At 41.6% G+C, this 16314-nt stretch overlaps 1 protein-coding gene across 1 annotated transcript; it reads left to right on the top strand.

Annotated features, from left to right (window-relative positions):
- The first annotated feature begins 2366 nt into the window (after positions 1-2366).
- fscn2b (fascin actin-bundling protein 2b, retinal) lies at positions 2367-16136 on the top strand. The gene is made up of 7 exons (XM_032575173.1): positions 2367-3263; positions 3576-3674; positions 3767-4493; positions 13818-13974; positions 14472-14593; positions 14678-14845; positions 15629-16136. Exons 2-7 carry the CDS (start codon positions 3582-3584, stop codon positions 15832-15834), a joined length of 1473 nt encoding a protein of 490 aa, XP_032431064.1. The 5' UTR covers positions 2367-3263; positions 3576-3581; the 3' UTR covers positions 15835-16136.
- The last annotated feature ends 178 nt before the right edge of the window (positions 16137-16314 follow it).

Here is a 16314-nt window from a genome sequence, read left to right as displayed (position 1 = left end):
ATTTTTGCAATACCAGGGCTTGTGGTTATGCTATTTATTTTTATGCTTTACTTTCCTACTTAATGGAAGTGATTAGTGTGCAAGTCTTCCAGCAGCATTTTCAGACTTTTAAATTGGAAATTTGTTTTTGTGAATGAAATGTGGCAAGTCATAAATTAAGAATAGAACTTTCTGGTTATAAATATGTAGAAATGTTGAGGTGCCAACAAAGAAGTAAACTTTTATGTGGGTCATTGTATGCTTTCACTGCTGTCTGCACAACAAAATTGCCCCTTGGGAATAATAAAGCTTACTTAACTTGACTAGCTAGGTGATGCTACTGGTTATGTTCACTTAGCTCACATTACCTGTAGCCCAAACATAAAGAGAAAATGATGTTAGCTTTTTAAATGTTCAATAATAAACCACCCCCTCATCAAAGTATTTTGTGTGTTTTGGTGCGTAACTTCTGTTTCCAGTGTGTCAGGGCTAATGCTATGACATTAGCATAGCGGCTTTGTATTGTTGGGTGCTACAAATGTGCCTTTCTACTCTCTTGATGATCCTTCACTTTGTCTTAATTTACACTCCCCCAAAAACTAGGTTACTTTGCTGAGCGAGCCATGCGTTGATTTAACACATGAGGGCTGGTTATCAGTTTGACCCAAACTACTGGGTGGTGTTTTCACCTCAGAAATCTGATTGATATAAGTAATGTTTAACGGTAAAACTATCATAAAGTCAGTTGAAAAAAACTCATGTTACATGGTAACTAGATAAGTAATTTTTTTGGTAATGAATTATTCATTTTCTACAATGCTAAACTCCGACGGTTTCCCAGGACATATTGCAACACAAGCACACAATTTAGAATTTATAAACATAATGTGCATGATTAGTCTTTTTTATTGTGGGGAGTAGTGAGAGAGAACCAATGCATACACAGAAAGACCCAATTAAATTCAAACCCTGGACCCAGGTTCATAGCCACAGCTAACAGTGCCAGCAACAATCTTTAAATAATAAATATCGGCAAGTAACTGAATTTAGAAAACAAAACCCATACTCACTATATAAAACTGTAAAAGATATGGCCTGTGTATATTAACTTTGTGACCAAGTCTTTATTAGCCAGTGTTGTCAACTCAGTAACTTTGTTGCTAAGTTTAAGTGTTCAGACCCATCTAATGACTCTTGAAAAATAACTAAATTAGCTAGGGAGAAACCTCTTAACTTTTTATGAGTCAACAAAAGCTTTTGGGTACTCTAACCTGAAATCACACATTATTCCTACTCATATTCAGAATCCCAAGACACAGAAACCCAAGTTATTAACATTTATTAAATGGAATAATTTTGCCATCATGGATGGCTATAACATTTCGTCACCTTCCCAAAATAATGGCTTGAGTCTTCTTTTTTTTCTTTTTTTTTTTGCCAAAGGCAATTTTACCAAAAAAAGAAAATCACCACCATTTTCTTTCAAAAAGATGTCACAGGCCAAAAGAAAAAATCACTTTTGGCAAAAATGATACAGGCCATTATTTTAGGAAGGTGATGATTTGTAAGTCTTTGAGTTGCATTGTCAGCATTTGTGTGACATGCATTGTCCATCCTAGTTTATGCAGCAGTTTAGTCCTCGTTCTTCAGGAGTAAACCTTTGTTGTCTGTTGTGTTGTGTGAGGCCGGGACTAGTGGCCATTTTCCATTTTCCAACAGTAGTTGGACAAGAAGGAAGCAGGAAGGGGAAGACGTCAGGCTAAGGGTACTGAGGTCGGGAATCGAACCCGGAACAACCGCTACGAGGACTATCACTTCTACATACGGGGCACCCGCTGTACCTACTACAGTACCTAAGACGCCCCAACTCTCTGGTTGGTGATGACATCTACATTACTCTGTCAGTGAGTCAATGTAGACGTTCATTTCCACTGACAAGCAGAGTAAACGTCATCATGTGTGATGCGCGTGCGTATGTGGAGTGGCGGGGTGTGTGTGGAGTGTCTGCGTGGGTGTGTGTGTGTGTGTTTGAGGGTTGGCAGTAGATTAGCCAGGTTGGGATGATTGGGTTGAGGATTAGATGGATTCAGGAACAGACACGTCTGTTTACTCCTCAAAGGCGACCTATAATAGGCTGATTGGCAAGGCTGATTACACACACGCACGCACACCCCTGCACACGCACACAGAAGCAAGCACACATATTCAAAAACTTGCATGATCATTAGGTTGTTGCCTTTATACCCAGCATCTCCTTTCCTAAATTTAGATGTAAAGTCTGCCTCCCCCTTCATCTCAGACACACTTCCCATTAGAATGGAGAGAGCTTGCAATCAGAGACAGTGTGTAACCAAACCCAGCACAGGCAGGTAAGGGGAGCCGCAGTCAGGCAAGTACCCCAAAGGCAGAGGGAGTGCTCTGGTTACCCGGCGCTGTGGGAGCATACATGAGTATTGTCTCTACTCACTTCTATTTATGTGCAGGAGAAAGAGGTGAAGAGCAGAGCTCCAAATGAGGTGAAGAAAAAGAGAAAGGCAGGATTAGATACCTTGCAGGTTAGAGAAAGGCAGAGAGGGAAAAGAAGAGGATCGGAAGAAAAATCGTCAGGGAGAGGCTTAAGATTCAAAGGAGAGCATCATTCATAGCTGGCTTGAGTTGTGATAGACAGCTTATGCTTTTAGACGATTGAAGCGGTCCTCCAGTTTTCTAGGGCCTCTGAGGATGTACTCCATCCCTGCTTAATCTTGCTTTTCACAATCTAGAAGTCTGAGCTACACAGAAAGGTAAAGCAAAGTGTAAAGCCAGTTGATATGATTGATCCAAACATAGTATAGGCAAAGAAGCCAAAGGGGGGAACAGACAACACCCAAGAGAAGTCAAGTCTTGGGGAACCAAATGATTGAGCCTTCAGGGTAAATAACAAGTCATGCAAGAACAGGGGTGAAGCTGTTCAGCTGGAGAGACGAGAGAAAGAGGGATATAGGCTTCACAAGGCAAGCTAAGCAGTCCAGAGCAAAATTAGTCCACAGAGAAAGAGGGGCTGACACTGGACAGAAGAGAGATCAAGGCTGACTCAAGTCTCTGCTGCCTCTAACCTGATTAGGAAGAACAGGAGCGGTGGAGGAGCTGAGTTCGGAGACCCGATCAGCAGAAAGTACGAGCCAGCAAGAAAAGAAGAAAAAGGAGAAGGAATTACAAGAGGGAGCCTGACGAAAGAAGCCTCTTAAATCTGGGAGCTGGAATTGGAGCCGCAGGAACTGCAGAGGGGAAGCCACAAAACCGCAGTAAGTAAATTAGGAGGCTGCGGCTGGAAAAATGTATAATGAAGTCATGGGCGGGGGAAAGAATTTGTGGTTTTCGGAGTGCTTTATGTACTGCACCTTAATGAATTGATTTCCTGCTTTTACAGCGTTTGCATTTCACCATTCACTTTGATGCTTCTCTTATTCTTCACAGCTTAAAAACCTCTTCTCTTTCTTTAGTCTAATCAGACTATTTCTTATGTATCTCCTGTCCCCAGATGTTAACTTCTTATTTCTCTCTCACAACCCTTGTCACATGTCCTTCCTTACTCTCTGGACTCAACATACCCAAAGGTGAAGATGCCTGCTAACGGAAACCATCCCTTGAAGTTACAGTTTGGTCTTATCAATCATGAGGGTCGTTACCTCACTGCAGAAAACTTTGGTTACAAGGTAAACAGTGCAAGCTAATGAAACTGTTTTGGTGGTGGTACATGTCATCTGTAGACATAATGTATTAAAAGGACACCTTTTTTGTGTCTCAGCTGAATGCATCAGCTCCAAGCCTAAAGAAGAAGCAGATATGGACTCTAGAGCAAGACTCCCAGGAGACCCAAGTTGTGTACTTACGCAGTCATCTGGGACGCTACTTGGCTTCTGACAAGGATGGCAAAGTCACCTGCGAGGCAGATGGCCATAACTCCAACTGCCGCTTCCTCATCATACCGCAGTCAGACGGCCGCTGGGCCCTCCAGTCTGAGCAATACCTCCGCTTCTTCGGTGGCTCTCGGGACTACCTGTCTTGCTTCGCTCAGATTATCACAGATGCCGAGCTTTGGGCAATGCACCTGGCTCTGCATCCGCAAGCCAACCTGCTGTCTGTCGCCCGTAAGCGGTATGCCCATCTCTCCACGGAGGACGGGGAAATCGCAGTGGACAGGAACATTCCATGGGGTGTCGAGGCACTCTTGACTCTCGTCTACCTGGATGGGAAGTACTGCTTAAAGACCTGCGACAGCCGCTTCCTCAGCAGCGATGGGAAGCTGCAGACAGAGAATGGGAGGGCCACAACGTACACACTGGAGCTGAAGTGTGGGAAGCTTGCCTTTAAAGACAGTGAGGGAAAGTATTTGTCTCCCATGGGCCCCACAGGGACCCTGAGGTCAGGACGATGCTCCAAGCCAGGCAAAGATGAACTGTTTGACTTGGAGGAGAGCCACCCACAAGTGGTTTTGATAGCAGCTAATGGCCGTTATGTCTCCAACAGACAAGGTAAGAAAACACAGATCCATCTTTAAAATAGTTTCCTCTCTAAAATCCTTAGATTCATCGAATCCCTGCTCCAAGGTCATCTTACTAGTCTTCCAAAAACATTGCACAGACTCCCAACAAGCTGATTGAATGAACAAAGACTTACCTTCAGTGCCATTGCTGAAGGTCACGCAAGCTTTTGCTGACACATGCTGACCTGCTTACATTCATAATGAAGCCGAAACTGATGATTGGCAAAGGGGTGCATGGTAATTATGAGTGATGCACTTTGTGCTTATCGTGCATAAGTTACAGTGAACAGATGCACCTTTCCATTAAAATAAAACAGATAAGACTGATTCACAGTGTGGGCCTCATGAAAGGCACCAGAGGGGAATAGGGGATTTTGGAATGGGACTTTGGCTATGAGACAAAGTAATTACCCCTAAGCCCACTGGCTTCACCAACTGCCAACCAGCATTAACTGAGAAGGACTCCGTATGGATGATGTTTGGCCAATTCTTTTATTTAAATGATATTGGAGGGTTTTCCAGCATGATTGACCTTTTCAAGTTCACACCTCAGCATCTCTGTCAGAGTTAAGTCTAGGCTTTGCTGATGTCAATCCAAAATTTTCACTTAAATATTGTTGAGCTACTCAACTAGCAACTCTTTAGCTTAAGGATGGGGAAACTTTCTCCTTCAGGATTTTATTGCAACAAGCAAAATTCCTGGCTCCATGAATTATAACAAGTTGTCTAGGTTCTAAAGCAGCAACTCAGTCCAAGACCATCACACTACCACCACCACGTTTGACTGTCAATGTGATGTTCTTTCTCTGAAATGCTTTGTTAGTTTTATGCCAGATGTAGGGAATTCATACCTAACAACGCATTTCCATTTTGTCTTGGCAGTCCACAGAAAATTGTCCCAAACCTCTTGGACAATATCAAGATGTTTTGTGGCTAATCTGTGATGGGCCTGTGTATTCCTTTTGGTCAACAGTGATTCTTGTCTTGGGGTGTAGTTGTTTTCTTTTTTACATATTTGTTAAAACTGTCACTATGTCGGGACACTATGGAACCGAGACAGATAATCTGTGAAAAAAATCGAGCTCATCTTCCTTCTCCCAGTTCTAACTAGAAATGACCAATAATAGTCAGAAGGAGAGTCTTAGCGCTGTCAATCATGCTTGACACTGCTGCTCCGCACCCCTCTCTCCCTGCTCTCTGCTATGCTAAAGCGTCTTCCCAACAGTAGAGCCTGCCATGAATGCTAGGCTAGTTACCAGAGCCACCCAAGACGGCAGATAAATTGTTTTTCCTTGAACGGTGAGTTGTTTCTCCACGATTATCACATTGTGCAGCATGTACACAAAATTGATTGACAGTGCTAAGACCGTCATCCTTACTCTGGTTGTTTTGGTGGGAAACAGTGTATTTCTTCAGACAGATCATCTGACTCATACTGTTGCGACATGGTGACAGTTTTAACAAGCAAGTAAAAAACATGTTTTTATAAAGGTTACATACTGCAGCTTTAAGTGATGCAACTGAGGTCCACAGTGCTTTACATGGGCACTTCTCTGACCTCCTGAATAAGTTGTTGAGAGTAATTTTGGGGGGCCGGCCACTCCCCCCGAAAATATTTAGTAGCCTATGTTTTCTCCATTTGTGGATAATGGCTTTTTATGTGGGTCTTTGGAATCAACTTTTTAATCCTTAGTTTGGGGCATGAAGGGTTGTTGATGGCTTCATGTTGTGTGACAGATTCTATTGAAGTGATTTTGTGATTTTACAGTTTGGAAGTAATCAGGCCTGAAGGGGACAAGTAAAACTGGGTATAGCGGTCCAAGAAATCCAATTAATTACAGTTCATTTGTGATTTAAGCAACTGAGATTTTGTCATAAAACTGGCTCAACATAATAAATACATACGTTAATTGTTTTACGTCTCTGCTATATCATATGCTTAAAATACATTTTGTGTTTGTCCCGGTTCATTTAGCTCTATGCTCTCAGTGATGCAGCTGCCTGTGCCTGTGTTGATATTGAATTATGTCTTTACTATTCAGTCTTGTGATAAGGGAACTTCAGGCGTTATTTGATCTCTGTGTTAGGCATGACATCACCTCATCGTCATGCCTGTCATGCTGATGGACTCCTCGTTGACCCCAAAGTAGTTTCCTCTCAAAACCAAGGTTGAATTTCTTTGATCAGAGTAAAAACCAGAGCAGTTCTAAATTAGAGTGTCACGTTTCATCTAGTTGAGTTGCCACAGTGTGACTTGCCTAGAGTTTCAGTCGCCATGGTCAAAGGGCCCATTGGTCTGATTTCAGAATGGATTTGGAGGTAGATTAGCATAGACCAATGGCGATTGTCAGCACATTAGATCATGTCGGCCATCACTAGGCAGATTCTAGTCTGCAGGCTCAAGTTGCTACAACCCTGGATGCTGTAACTGAATATCTCCTTACTCATTGTTCTTGGTTAGCAATGGCCGCTCCGAGCAGGAATTAAATTGCTGGAAGTACTGTACATTTGGTTTCATATAAAACAAACATTTGGGATACCATGCTATGTACTGTACATTCATGCATGCTGATTATTTTTGGCTACATGCTGCTCCTCATCCTGCTTTTTTTACTCCTTTAGCACTCTCTATCCACAAACAAAAGCCTCATATTTTTTCTGCAGCACTCGCCCACTCACAATCATGCTATCCTGCTGAGACGAGTGGTGAGTTGTTTTGAATTATTGATGAAGTTGGCCCCCGTTCCTGGAGGGCGAGGGGGGGTGGGAGGGGAATCTGCTTTCAGAAACCCAAGCTGCCTCTTACCTGCAGCCAAAACTTCCACCCCATGAGTCCGGCTTTAACCCGCTAATCCAACCTGTAAACAGTAAGGCTGATGGGTTTATGTGGATTTTATTATACATTAAGAACTAAATGTGTATAATGTGCTTTATACACATTATACACATTTGGAGGACAGTGCATTATACCCATTTAGTCCAAGTTATGATCAAAATTCCTGTGTCCAGGAGGTTTGTATCCAGCTTTAGCTAGTTTAGCAACAAAGCTAACGCTAACGTTTGCTTCTTAAAGGGGCAGTATTGCATAAAATCAACTATTCTGAACTTTAAATCATGATATAATGTTATGCCTTCATCAAAAACATACTTGGAATGTTACCTTGATTCTTTTATGAATGTTTGAGAAATTCTTGTATTTCCCATGGCAACCAATCAGCTGTATAAAACACCTGGGTGGACTGAGCACCACCTTCAAGACGCAGCAAGAAGGCGTTGCGACTTCTGAGCTTCCGCCTCACAGAGCAGCAGTCCTCCATTCAACTCCTTCAGACTAGCCAGCAGCAATTAACAAACATCTAATGGAACTGTACACCTGCTGAGCTCTTTGTAAGAGCGCTGGTAAAAACATTGTTAAAGGGTTAAGAGAGGAGCCATGTTGTGATAACTTCCTGAAGGCGGAGTTTCAGAAAGAACAGGAGTTTTAAAGAGACAGAGGTCCAATTTCAAGGCTCTAAGTTACAAAGTCAAATTTCTTATAAGTCATATTTGATAAATATTGCATTTTTATAACAACTGAAGGTAACATAGCTACTTGCCATAAAATGGCACGATGTGACTGGAAAACACATACTGCTCCTTTAACTGAGACAGATGTTACCAATGAATCACACATCTTAGCTGTGGTTGCCAGGGAAGAGGTTCGCACCTCAACAGAAATTACTTTAAAAACACTGGTAAATCCATAAAAGTTGATTGAAAATATGATTCTGGATTTGGACATTTTGAATTTTGCAGCATGCACCCTGGACAGATCATGAAACTTTTGGGTTGATTGTGCAAATGTTTTGTGCTTTGATTAATGAATAAAACATAAATTGTAAATAACAAATTATACAGCCTCCTCTTGGCTCTGATTGGTTGTTTTTTGTTGAAAGTGAAGTATTTATTCAGATGGCAATAGTAGCTCAGGGACAAGGTGAAGGAGATTGATTTTTTTCACAGATTAACTGTCTCATAACGACATGGTGACAGTTTTAGCAAATATATAACATATTTTTGTAAAAGTGACATAGTGTAGTATAGAAGTATAAAAGATGACTACTGTATGAATTCAGCGAGTTGGTCTGTATTGTATGCAGTGTGTAACGTTTAGTCTCATGATCTTTCACTGGCCAGTCACAACTTTCCTGCTAAAAATCTCCACAAGAGTCAATGTAAAAATAACTAAAGCCAAGAAACAAACTGTATTTTCCAAAACGACAGACTTTCTCCATCCATGCACAAAGCCTAGGACACAATGTGTTGGAAAAAGTACAAAAATAAACAAAGGAAAGTGTAGTCGTGATGGATGAAAAGATGGGAGCTCATGGATAATAAGGGACGCAGGGATAGTGGCATTGGCTTACTATTAATAATTGATGTCAGAGCCGACTATCGTTGATGGATTAGTTAGGTCTGCCCCACTTCCAGACTTGTAGGTAGGACAACCTGAGGAAGGGGAGCTAGATCTGGGCTTCGATCAGAAATAAGACACTAGAACCTGTGTGTTATTCAGGAGCTCCTGGAAGTGCACTGATCCATTTGTTTCTCTCCTCCTTTCCTTTTTCTTGACCATCAAGTGTGTCAAAGATGCTCATCAACAATACCGTCAATAAATAATCATGCCAGCTCAGATTAGAGCACATCCAATCTCCCTTCCCCCTTTTTCTGGCTTTCTTTTTCCTTCTTCCTCCACCTTTCCTTCCACTGTCGGCTCTTGTCTCATCTGTCAGACAGCAACTATAAGGTCCCAGCTGAGCTCTGTCTGAAGATCATTTCTGGGTTGAATTAGTGTGAAATAGACACACGGAATAGGTAGACTAAGCATGACATTGAGCTGGGATGAGAGAGAATGGGAGTGATAGGCCCCCAGGCGTCGCTACCGAGTGGAAGAGCTTAAATTTATGCTTCAGATGCACTTAAGATCAATGATAATTTAACCAGCTGTACGACCTAATGATACCTAGTTTATCAAGTGTGAATAAGATGTGATTAAACCATCCCAGCAGCTCAGTGAGCGTGACATCTCTGTTGCGTATCATCCCCTCTCCTCCGCGGTTTATCTCCGCGGTCGCTTTTGAAATGCCCCAAAAGAATATTTCAAACAAATTGGATTAACACTGTCACGAACGAGCCGCTGAAGGCTGAGCATCTAGTTTAGAGATTTCATACTGACAAAAGTCGTCTGCAGCTCTTTTGTCGCTTGAAAGAAGTCAGACTTTTCCTCTCACCTGTTAAAAGTGCTCTTCAGCTCATCGGGGTTTAGAATGTAGATTTTACTCATTTGGATTTAACAACAATCGCACAGCTCTGCCATGTTGTTTTGATTATAAACAAGCTAAAGGCTAACACGTGATCTGGAACAACAGGGACAAGAACAAGAACAAAATTCTCACTGGCCAGGACATTCCATACTTCACAGGAACTATTGGGAAATTCCCACAGGTCAGTCCTACTGCAGGGTTTGTATAATAATGGCTGCACACCAAATAGGGAACGAGTTCTGACCAGGTAAATGTGTCAAGAACAAACTGCAAAAACTCCCAACCTAGAGCTGAAAGTAGACAATTTAAAGGGGCAGTATTAAGTGTTTTCCAGGCATATAATGCCATTTTATAGCACAATCAAGTAGCTATATTACCTTCAGTTGTTATAAAAATGCTACGTATACTAAATATGGCTTAAAAGAAATATGACTTTTATATTTAACACCTTAAAATTAGGCCTCTGTCTCTTTAAAATCTCCTGCTCTTTCTGAAACTCTGACTTCAGGAAGTCGTCACAACATGGCTCCTCTATTAACCCTTTAAGCATGTTTTTACCAGCGTTTGACTGAGAAGTACCTTCCATAATGCTAATTGCTGCTGGCTAGTCTGAAGGAGCTGAGTGGGGAAGGGGTGTTCTGTGAGGCGGAAACTCGGAAACCGCAGCTCAGAGGACAAAACGTCTGAAGGCAGACGTGCGCGCAGTACTCCGATGTTGTTTTGTTACTCATTCTGCTGCAAGTTGGCTCAATTTTGACGCGCAAGATGTAACCGGTAAAATCCGGTTTAGGATTTTCAAAATAAAACATCCAGAAGTAGTTCATTATTTCTTGCGCGGCCAGGTACCAATTGGTCCGCGGACCGGTGGTTGGGGACCACTGATGTAAACCTCAAAAAAGTGGATTTTACATAATACTGCCCCTTTAAGAATGAATTCTGAAAGCACAGTGCAGAGTTATTGTGGAGTGTTTTTAAAATTTTACAGCACAGCTAGCTGTTACGACAACTCAGAACAGTAATACTATCAAACTTTCATGAGTTATTGCTTCAAATGTCAAATGTACCTGTCACTTTTTGACATACAAAAACATTATAATGATGTCTAAAACATAAAACTGATCACATAAGTTAATTCAGTTGATTATCCATATATTACAGTCATGTTTCACATTTGTTTTGGTTTTAATTCCCATTTCAGCCAGTTGACTCTAATGAAATACAACGGATTTATAATGTATATAGTAGAAAGTAAAGCAAAGCACAAACCAGGAAAGGCTAAACCAGTTTTGACAAAATCTTACAATATGCAAGCTGGCTCTTTGGAACGGCTTTCTGATAAAACTCTGTTGGGTATAGTAGCGTAGGATAAGCATCAGGTATTCCATAATCAGGAAGTGAAGTTTCACCCAGCACTGGTTTCCCTGGAAGTTCTCCTCAGAGACTCGGACCTCGCTTATCTCGGTGATGTAGCTGACAAGAAAAGTGAAGTGTCTGTTTACCGGGGATTGCTGCGCCCGCAGGACCGTGACGAGGTGGACTCTACAGCCTGGGAACTGGGGGGGATGACATCACAGAATGTGGTAACTCTGGTAGCGAAGGGGGGAAATGTCAAGCACCCGTCTGAAAAATAAAATTAAATAAATAAAAAATAACCCCAGTTATGTTATTTTAATACAAACAAGCTGAGCAGATCATAAAAGCACAGCTAGCTGCTGCTGGAATTTAGAAAAGAAACAGTTCAAACCCAGATGCCTTCATTACATTCTGCTATATAACAACATTGTGTTGGATAATCACTGCAGCGAGGGACTTTTTGTCATGTTTAGCTCATTGGCTGTTTATATTGCTCTCTAACTAAAGACTGGTTTCCAATATTGATGATTTATAGCATCTATAGTCAAAGGCCATCCAAAGCAAAGGCTCGCATGCAGTCAGTGTTCACTGACAAGATGCTGTGGCAATTTCACAATTTTCTTTAATTAATTAAAGTTTTCCTTCCATCAAAACTGTTTTCAAGTTTGAATGATTTTCAAATTTCTGATTATGTTTTTATACTGATTTCATGTTGCCTCTCTCTATCTTCAGTACCGTATCATTGTGTTTTCATGATTTCATGATATTTTGTGACTCGGTTTTTATTTAATCTTGTATTGTTTCCTAATCCTGGGGGCTGAGCTGACCACTGCTGTGGTGGAGCTCCGGCTTCTTTAAACTGTTCTAGAAATAAAGAATTTAAACTTTGCCTAACTTCAAATTCTTTTGAAGGTAAGCAAAAGCAACTGACTGCAAATTATTTACTTATTTATTTTTAATTATTTTTATGTGTGACATCATTTCCCTAATGTTTGACCAGCTGTAGTTTTATTGCCTTATGGTTTAGGATTGGTTGCTAATTATCTGCTATGTTTGGCCCATACAATCCTCCGCTCATTTCCTGTTTATGTCTTTATTCCTTTTTTTTTTAAAAGGAAGAAGCGGGAATTGCTCTAAAGCTGATTATATCTGAGCCCCGCTGTGAAGAAAGCAGACAGCCGGAGCTCCGGGCGGGGTAATGGCTCGGGACGGGGCTTTAGGGTGTTAGGGGTATGGAGGGAGACGAGGGGGAAGGGAGAGGGAACAGGTACGGCTAACAAGAACAGGAAGAGATAAGAGGCACGGAGATTAGCGTTGTTAAGGGATTAAGAAAATGTTTGGGGGATATTTTGAGATGCATCTAATTAAGGATTTGGCCCTCTGCAATCTGGTGGTGCGGCAAGAGTTTATCCCAACCGAAGCAACAACCTGTTTGAGATGTTGGTTGTCTTTACGGCTAAATCAGAAAACATGTGAAACACAGTTTGAAATGTTTAAGAGTAACCGGTAGTAGCTGGTGGAAGAGCAGGTTTGATCGTAAAGCGTCATGTTTTCTCCCTCTCCAGGATGTCACACCGTGGATGGAAGGGTGTCAGCGCTTGTTTGTCGGAAACATCTGTGTTTATCTTCGATGCATAAGCAACGGAAAGGCAAAAAATAATTGCTTTCCAAGAGATTTGCTGAAAATATTTCAAAGGTGTGACTTTTCATCAGGTGCAAACGACGGAGGGACTGCTGTTTGTAATTGCTGCTACGTGCTAACAAGAAACCTGCATCAAATCAGGCTTATTTTTCCTGCACTGACTCTTTTATTGTATTTACTTTCCATGTTTTTAATATTGTCTCAGAAGTAACCACTCTTTACTTTCGTCATAAACTGAAAACTGAAAGTACCAACCCTCTAAGGTTCTGTTTCAAACCTGAGTTTCAGTCCAAAACCTAAAGCTGGAGTCGTTGTGTGTGTTTTTTTTTCTGTAAAGTTATTATTTTCTCATAATTCTTTCCCTGAACACCTTTTGTTCATTTCTATAACCTTTGCTCCCAGTTGCAACTTTGGATAACCTCAGAGAGCATGAACCCCTGTTTGGTTGTTTCTGTCCAACCAGAGCTAAGCTAGCTTCACTTTCAAGCAGCACATACAGTAGCTGCTTGAAAGTGAACAAATTTGGAGTGTATGTTTATATATGAGCTTGCATGTTTCAATTTTGACCCTTGTAAAGTTCAACAACATCCACAACAGGTTTTCTGGGGCGTTAAAATCCCCAAGCCCATTCCAAAGAAAGATAAAGCTTTAAATACAAAGTTGGGTTTGGGTTTTAGACAATGAGAAGGGCCAGAGTCACTCTTCATTTAACTGTGAGTTCGATTTTTGAAAGTAGAGCATCTGAGATGAGTAGGTCTAGGTTTTAAGTTATAAAATAGCTTCTTTATGCTAATTGTTATGTTGCTAACTACTAATGGTAATACCTGACGACAATAAGGCATTTCTCTCCTTTTTACATTCAAAGAACATATTCAAAAACAGAAGTTGTACTGCACTATCTGTCTCTGGGTTAATCTAATACGAACCACTAATAAATAGTTTATACCTGCAGCTTCCCCCCCCCATTTTGTCGTCGAGTTAACGGCGACATGCGTCTTTCCTGTGGCCCTCCCAGGAGTAAGCCTCGCCGCTAATCAAGACGATGAAACTGACACGGAGACGTTTCAGATGGAGATCGACAGGGAGACCAAGATGTGCACCTTCCGCACCAGCCAAGGTTTCTACTGGGCCCTGGTGGCTCACGGCGGCGTCCAGAGCACCGCCACAGCAGTGTGAGTGAACGGCCGCGGGAGGCGTTCAAATGGAGGCATAGGTTTTATTTTACACCATTACTAGATGTGAGTGGGCGGGAAACACTAAAACATAGTTTCTGAGCAATGAATTATTTCTTATGTTGGGGAATTATTTTTACCTTAAGGTGAGGAAATGCAGTGACTGATGGTTTCACTCATCATGAAAGCATTAGTCATATAAACTCGGCATATAATCCTAAATCAATTTCTGCCGAACAACTCAGAAATTTTGAGGGGAAAATATTGTGAGCTTGAAAAGTTGAACATTTGCGAGAAAAAAAAACAAAACACCGATATTTTGAGATTAATCGCAAACATTTTCTAGAAAACAACTTGTGGAGCTCAGAAATGTAAAAAAATAAATAAAAAACGTTTTTCTAGCAACCTCCTTTTTTCCCATCTATAGTGACCCTAATATGTTGTATATAACTTTTTTTTACTATGAGAAACAATTAGAGGGATTTTTTTGCCCACAGATCTCCAAACACCATGTTTTCAGTGGAATGGCTCAGCCACAAGGTGGCGATAAAAGCAAGCAATGGCAAATACATCTGCACCAAGAAGAATGGCCAGTTACTGGCAGTCAGTGACACCATAGGTGACTTTTCCTCTCTTTCCTGCCGGATCTCCTCTCTCCTCTAATCCTCGTTGAGCCGACTTGTTTTGTTTTTTTTCCCTCCAGGTGAGGACGAGCAGCTCACTCTGAAACTGATCAACCGGCCCATGCTGATCCTGAGAGGGGACAACGGCTTCATCTGCCACCACAGGAACTCCAACACGCTGGACGCCAGCAGATCAGTCTACGACATCTTCACCCTGCAGTACAGCAGCGGAGCCTATCACATTAAAGGTCAAGTTCAGTTTAATACCACAGCATATTCAGCACATTCCAACAGGCCGACAAAGTGCTTCACATCGTAAAGACATCTTACAGTCATCAATTACGAAACAAGCCATAAACATTTTGCACATTTATTACTAATCAGAAGTGTCTCTAAACAGGTTGTGGTTTCAGCCTGGATTTAAAGGAACTCAGTGTTTCGGCTGTTTTTGCAGTTTTCTGGACGTTTGTTCCAGATTAAGTGTAGCTTAAAAACTGAATGTTGCAAATCTCCCCCACTCAGCTCCTTCAGACTAGCCGGAAGAAATGAGCAAACATCTGGTTGAACTGCATCAGCCGAGCTCATTATAAGAGCTACTTCTCAGTACAGCGCTGGTGAAACGTTGTTAAAGAGTTAGTAGAGGAGCCCTGTTGTGATGACCTTCTGAAGGCGAAGTTTCAGAAAGAGCAGGAGTTTTTAAAGAGACAGAGGTTTAAGTTCAAGGTGTTAAATTACAAAGTAAAAATTATTTTAAGTCATGTTGTGATGACTTAAAAATCACAACATGATTTGTGATTTTTAAGTCTCAAATCATGGGCTGCCCGGGGCTCCAATTTCAACAAGTTCAATTACAAAGTAAAAATTCTTTTAAGTCATACATAGCATTTTAATAACAACTGAAGGTGACATTGTTACTTGACGGTGCTACAAAATGGCACCCTATACCCGGAAAACACACAGTACTGGCCCTTTAAGCTCCCACACAGCAGGTCACCGGTATGCCCCTCACTGGTTCCTTTGTGCCGTTGCAGGTGTGGACGGGCGGTTCTGGTACGTGAACAGCGGCGGGCTGGTGTGTGCAGACGGCGAGGCTCCGGAGGATTTCACCCTGGAGCTCCTGGAGCGCGGCCGCCTCGCCATCAGAGGAAAAAACGGAAAATACCTACGCGGAGACCAGGGAGGCACGCTGAAGGGAGACGGACTGAGCCTCAGCAGCTCGGCTCTGTGGGAGTTCTAGAGCAAACTAATACCAGACCCAACTGTTCTGCCAGGCTTGGAGATTCACTGAGGAGAGAAGTCTCTAACGTTTCCTGGTGCTGAAGAAGGGGACAGATGTTCAGCTGGAGAAGAGCTGGAGAAGAGACCGTGCAGTATGATAAGCCAACAGAAGTATTTTCAAGATCTGTAGCCTCAAAATTAGTCTGAGTAAACATTAGTTTGGTGTTTTTCTTTTAGATTGTTTTCCAGTAGACAATTGATGCAAGCAGAAATTCATGTCTGAAACTGTAGAAATTAAAGGCATTCAGTCATAAGTGGAAATTTTCTCTTCTTTGCCTTCACTTAATGCTATTAAAATCGGGCACTGACAGACGAAGAAGTTTATCATGGGTACAAAATAAATCTCAAACTAATTTAGGGATTAAGTAATGTATTTCAGCCTGGTGTGATCATTACAAACTCCAATGTTTTTTCAGAACAAGAATCTATGAAAGGAAAA

Source organism: Xiphophorus hellerii, chromosome 10 (genome assembly GCF_003331165.1).
Source record: "Xiphophorus hellerii strain 12219 chromosome 10, Xiphophorus_hellerii-4.1, whole genome shotgun sequence".
Lineage (NCBI taxonomy): Eukaryota > Metazoa > Chordata > Actinopteri > Cyprinodontiformes > Poeciliidae > Xiphophorus > Xiphophorus hellerii.
The sequence above is the reverse complement of the archived record's forward strand: the minus strand, read 5'-3'. Positions and strand labels throughout refer to the sequence as shown.

Excerpts from the sequence above, each read along its gene's own strand:
- fscn2b (XM_032575173.1), top strand. The coding sequence starts at position 3,582 with ATGCCTGCTAACGGAAACCATCCCTTGAAGTTACAGTTTGGTCTTATC. Across the intron at positions 3,675-3,766 it reads CAGAAAACTTTGGTTACAAG|CTGAATGCATCAGCTCCAAG; the intron begins GTAAACAGTGCA and ends TTTGTGTCTCAG. Across the intron at positions 4,494-13,817 it reads TTATGTCTCCAACAGACAAG|GAGTAAGCCTCGCCGCTAAT; the intron begins GTAAGAAAACAC and ends TGGCCCTCCCAG.